Raw genomic sequence first — 6,000 nt, 5'->3', positions numbered from 1 at the left:
GACCACTAATTATCAAGGGGGGAAAAGCACAAAATTACCACTATTAATTTTAAAAGCATCACTAAGTCTGTTATTCTTGATACTTCAAATTACAGACTTTTTAATTGACTTAGTGTTCGAATAAAGTTCATCTTACGTAAGAAAAAAAAAAGAAAAAAAAATTTTTTTTGATTGGTAGAAAAGTTCATTGTGTACGAGGAAGTTTCACACCCAAAATAAGAAATTTATTTGAAAATTTCGCCTAAAATTTAATTTTAAAAAAATCTATTCTTTGAAATTTTTTTTGAACATATCTACAGCGCTACTACTTTTTCAAGAAAGCAATTTAACGAATCAACAGAAAACTCAGCCATTTTTATAAATGTCACATTACGCTCTATATTACCCTATTTTATTGGAAAGCTAAAAAGTACTGCTAGGGTTTTATACAAGGTATAACTTTAACAAAAGACAATGGCAAGTAGATACATAGTGATTTTCTAGTGCAGGATATTTAGTCACAAATAATGTTTATCTTTAATCACACCTTCTTTCGAATGAACGTCCCAAAATGTTCTCCAATATCTCCATCCATTCCTTGCCAAACTATTTCATTCACGTCTCCAACATGAGGTACGAATCTCGAAACATAATCCAGGAATTCACGAATTCCTGGGTTTAGTAACCATCATATGCACTTCATGACGTAATACGAGCCTTTGTCGAGATCAACTTTTTCTTTAGCCATTTCTAATGAAGATGGGCAGTAGTATCCTGGGGGGCAAATGCAGTGTCTTGTTACGAAAGATGTATCATCATAAAAGTTTTGCGTAATGGCGGCACAAATGTTGTCAAGTGAGCAAACTGGAGGCTGAAAAGATATAGAAAAATTTTGAAAGATAAAAACTGAATTTATATTTATGAGACTAAAAAGAAAGAATACGATACTAATATATTAGTAGCAACATAGTTTTAGTTCCAAAAACTATTCCATTTCTTTAACAGCAGCAATATTTTCTTCTTTGGAAAAGACTTCAGATGGAAAAAGAGCTCAGTTTAAGAGTCATCTTTTTAAAAGTTGGACACATTTGATAGTTAATATCTTCAAATGTCGTAGTATAATAAGGAAAAGTGAAGTTTCCTGTTTCTTAAATCTGATATGTTTGTCCCTGAGTAAAGGTCAAAGTTTAAGGTTCTTAATGTATGGTACTAAATGTCTGATCGTTTTGCTCCAAAAGCAATGTGTGATCCATGACAATAATACTAGTTACACGCTAGCATAAATAATTTGGTGGCTCACTTTTGGCTTCGAGGGGCAAAGGTCATTTGGAAATGCTATTTTCGTTACTTTCTTTGCTTTGTTTGTGTCCGGATATCTGTTAAAGGCTTGAGTGACCCTCAGAAATAAGTATAGGATGAATTACTTACCATAGTATACTACTCAGAAAAATAGAAAATGACATGGGCTTCTCTTTGCTTCAGTAGTTAAACGGTCTCAAAGTTGATGATTTTCAGAAAAAAGTAAAAGTTTCTGTGTCAATAACTCTGCGTGATGAGTCAATAACTTTGTGATACAGCTATAGTGATAGGCCATGTGGTTTAGTTTAAGGTCCAGGTTATAAACTCATGGCATCTTATCAACTTTTTAAATTACATGGCCTCAAAGTTGATAATTTGAAACAAAAAGAATCCAAGTTTTAGTTTAATTATTCTAAAAGGCCTGATTCAATAATTTTGAGCAAAAGCTGTAATTATACTTTGTGGTGTAGTTTTTAGTAGTGTCAGAAACCCATAGAATCTAATCAGCTTTCTTAATTTAACGGTCTAAAAAGTGATGATTTCAGTAAAAAAAAAAGCGTTTTTACGAGTTTACATGCGTGTTACATAGAATCTAATGAGCTCAAACTCACAAAAATAATAGAACGTATCAACAGCCAAATGTTCTTTAAGCTCCCAAAATTTCAGACTTCCAGTGTGATAAAATCTTCTGCAACCTTAACCGCAACACGGCAATTTGTCTCACAAAGCTGATACGCCAGTTTGGAGCACTATTTTTTGGAGATCCTAGATCCTCAGGATTCGGATCTTGGAAGCTGAAAAATTGCATAGGTTAGTTTCAAAGGCATCTTTACACTTCTATAAAATTTCATCCAATTCGAAGATGATCGTGCATAATGTCATATTAGAGTCAATCCACGTCAACTGACCTGATTTTTTTCAAATCGCCCCGCTCGATCCCCGCTTTTATCAAATGCTATTTTGAGAGAAACTCAGCAATATCAATAAACGAATTCAAAAGTTTTAACATTTTTAGGAGTTCCTTTCCGTAAAATGTCCGTCTTTCCTGCCTCACCCTTTACTTACCCCAAGATTAACTTACCGGCTTGCAGACATAACTAGTAGTGATTTTTGCTATGGCATTTTCAAGTGGATCAAAGTGGCTATCATTTCTGAGCAATAAGTAATTGTCAGGGCAACTACAATACAGATAGCCGCTGTTGGTCAAAGTTTCTTGAGTAAGGTAAGACATTTCTAGGTAGGAGGCATATGCTGTTTCTGTTGATGTGCAGGGAGGCAGTGGTCGCACCAGCTCACAAAACTATAATGCAAAGGAAAAAATATTAAAATATCAACTGTTAATCAATTCTTAATATGAAACATTTTAATGATAATTATGGATGCAGAGGTGACCATGCTTATAATAATATTAAATGTTTTAAAAAATTTAATGTTATCTTATAGTATTTGCGTTATTGTACATTGTAACTAGCGGAAAAATGAAATTTTTAATTTTAGCATTTCTTTCCTTCTTTTTTTTTTTCTCTGTAAGTCTTTTAAGAGTTTTTAAGCCGTTTTTAGGTTTACTGAAAGCAAAATTTGGAAAAAATAAAATGCGTTTTATTGTTACTCATTTTATCATCACTCAAACGATAAATTGATTTATGCGTGAAATAACTAAATTTCAAGCACTTGGAAGAGGAAAAAAAATATAGAGAATACAAGCGTAATTAACTTGTTTATAAGACATTATTTGCAAGAAATAGAAATACATAAATTTGAAATATTTTAGAGAAACATGAAATCTTTTGAGAAATATTCCCTCAGTAACTAGGGTAACGGCACCAGTAGCAGACATGCTGAAGACATTGCTCTCAGGTTAACTCTATTTTCTGAGACATTTAATGTATTTAGACTTTTTAAACTATTTTTCTCTCATGCAACTACACCTCATCTAACGTTTGGCTGCTTCTGGACCTCTGAATTAGTTAATTCTATTTCTATTTGCTCAATTTCGAAAAAAGGTCCGACCCTCAATAACAGACACCGAAAAATCTGATGATATCCCGTAACAGATAGGATGACGAAAGGATGAGTAATGGGAAAAATTCCCTTTTTCTCTTCAAGATGTGCAAACGTTCTTAATTTTCATTACTAAAACCTTATTAAATTCAAATGAACATGAAACACCATCTAACCTCTTGGTAGCTGTTCATAATCTTCCACCACTGCCTTGTATATACCAACTGGCTCATAAAATTCATTCTGATAGCACTAGATGTCGGCACCGTATTCATGGGCTATGCAGCACCAGTTTTACCCGCCCAAAAGGTTTATTATTTTAATCCAAACTTATGACTGTCTGTTACTGGACCCTTGTCTGTTACTGGTGCCGTTACTCTATGTGCATAAAAAAATCCTTTGTAGTTAACTTATTTTTCCTTTGAGAGCAATTTTGTAGGGAAAAGCTGAGCAAAACCTGGTCCCAAAATAGTTTTCCTTCCTTCAGTCAGTTACGTGATCAAAATTGCTTCAATTTGATCTGAATGATAAATTAGTTCTTTTGTTCAAAAGATAAATATTTTAATGGAAAGGGGCCTTGCATCTGATGTTCATGAGAATCCCCTCCTCCCTCCACTTTCGACATGCCATTTCATCACAAGCATAACACATCATCACGTTGTTTTACGCTGTTTATATTTTCTTATGTGTATTATAGAAGCCTATGAAGAAATATTTTCGTCAATATTCATCTATGCTTCAATATACACTTATTTTTATTCGTTCTCTTAGTGTCAAACAAAAATATCATCTCCAGCTTTGTTCCTTAGATGTTTAAATTGACAATTTCACAGATTAGGGCTCCAAATGCAAATAAAATTCTCCAAGAATACGTGACGGTTGGCAGAGCAGCTACCGCAACGTAATATTTACTCTATTTGTACAAGATGCAATATGTTTTTAATGGGATTCCATGCGCTAATTTGTAATGGAATGATACTGAATGACATTTAAATTAAGCAACAATCAACAAAAAATAACGAAAAGTAGTAGAAAAAGAAACATTTAAAAAAAAACCTTCACATTGATTTTGTTATACAGGGTTAGCATAAAAGAATATCCCGATTTTAAAAATTTATATTTCATAAACTATTATACTTACCACTATAAATGATACATAAAAATAAACTATCCAAGTTTTTTTGAACGTACGCAACTACTTAAACGTGCACGTTCCGCACCAGCGCAGCCAGAAGTACCTTCTGGAGGGGTTTTTTTGGTTACAACACTCCTTACACGTGTATTAACTACTGTATTAGAATTGGCAACAGTGTTAAAACCATGACTTCTGTGTGGGGGGGGGGGGGAGGTTACCCCTAAACCTACAAACTTGCGGAACGTCAGTGGCACACTTCGTTGTGTTCGTTCCGCAACACTGGATTGGTCGAGCAGGTGATGATGATGTACCCTTTATGTACCCCCAAACCCCCATGTGGTTTTTTTTTTAAATTAGGTTTCGTCAAAGACTTTATACACCACCATTGCCTGCGTTAAATTGACAGTGAAACACTCCAAAATGTCATTTATAGTGCTAAGTGTAATAGTTTATGAAATAAAAATTTCAAGAGCCGGGATACTATGTTAACCTTGTATATTACATTATATATGCATAAAAAATATTTATGGCAGGATTAGGGGTTTCGAAGGACCTGATTCATCTAAATATTTTTATCTTCGGAGACTGGAGGTTTTTTTTTTTTTTTTCATAAACATTGCACTTCCCCTGGACTGTGGTACAATTGAGCCACGGCGAGATGGTAGATGAAGTGGAATTGGAACCAGACCACTCCATTTTGTAATAGGTAGGATAAACTTTGATTATTTCGTTTAGCAATGACAAGTAAAATGTTACCAAAAAACTTTTTTAAGCTTCGCTATCGAAAATTTATAAAGTTGATAGTTTACCTTCTTAACTACAATTTTATTTTTTTAAAAAAGTAATAATATAAAAAGTAACTTCTAACGCGCTACATGAGTAAACGCATCCATTTTTGTTATTTTTGAAAAAGAAATGATATTGATTATAAATTCATAAACATTTAAAAAATATCTAAATTCAAGTATAATTTAACCAAATTAGTTTAAACAATCGTTCTTCTGATTATTTCATAAAGTGGAAGCTTTACCTTGTATTGATCGTTTCCGTGCGTTACTGTATATCCATCGTTTGAATTCCACTGTAAAGGACATGGAATATTATGTTGACACTTACAAATGGTTTGAACATTGATAGAATTCCCATTTAGTTGAAGGTAGCCACATATGCTGCGTCGTTCACAAGTAGGCTGAAACAAGAAGGAATTCTTAATCGTATTTAAGGTAAAGCACTAGTAGTGGCCAGTATTTCAGTAGCGGCCACTTCACACACACAAGTTTACTTATATACTTTGCAGAATGAACAATAATAATGTGCTTTATTGTTGGTACTTAATACATGAATATTTGACAGTTATTTAGATCGAAATATTTTCAGTTATTAATTTTTGACTCCGAAAGTAAGACTTGTAATCCATCCTTTGAATAAGGACCTATGTGAAACTTGAAACACAATACTCTCTAAGGACCCTATTTCCCCTATTCTCTAAGGACCCTAGGTATTTCAGAAAAAATCGGTAACACTTCGCTTCGAATTGACGTCATAAGTCTCCTCTCAAACCATCTGTACACATAAATTCCCCAACC

General features: G+C 33.4%; 1 protein-coding gene across 1 annotated transcript in view; it reads right to left on the bottom strand.

Moving 5' to 3' along the window:
- Positions 1-382: 382 nt before the first annotated feature.
- The window catches only part of LOC129231773 (U-scoloptoxin(11)-Ssd2a-like), a 35,542-nt gene continuing 29,924 nt past the window's right edge, over positions 383-6,000 (bottom strand). Inside the window, exons 3-5 of the mRNA XM_054866138.1 lie at positions 5,445-5,603; positions 2,360-2,578; positions 383-850 (exon numbers count right to left, since the gene is read on the bottom strand). Coding sequence (XP_054722113.1) covers positions 668-850; positions 2,360-2,578; positions 5,445-5,603 — 561 coding nt within the window. The 3' untranslated portion in view covers positions 383-667. The remainder of the gene's footprint in view (positions 851-2,359; positions 2,579-5,444; positions 5,604-6,000) is intronic.

This window comes from Uloborus diversus, chromosome 10, assembly GCF_026930045.1.
Source record: "Uloborus diversus isolate 005 chromosome 10, Udiv.v.3.1, whole genome shotgun sequence".
Classification (NCBI taxonomy): Eukaryota; Metazoa; Arthropoda; class Arachnida; order Araneae; family Uloboridae; genus Uloborus; species Uloborus diversus.
This window is presented reverse-complemented; position numbering and strand designations above follow the sequence as displayed.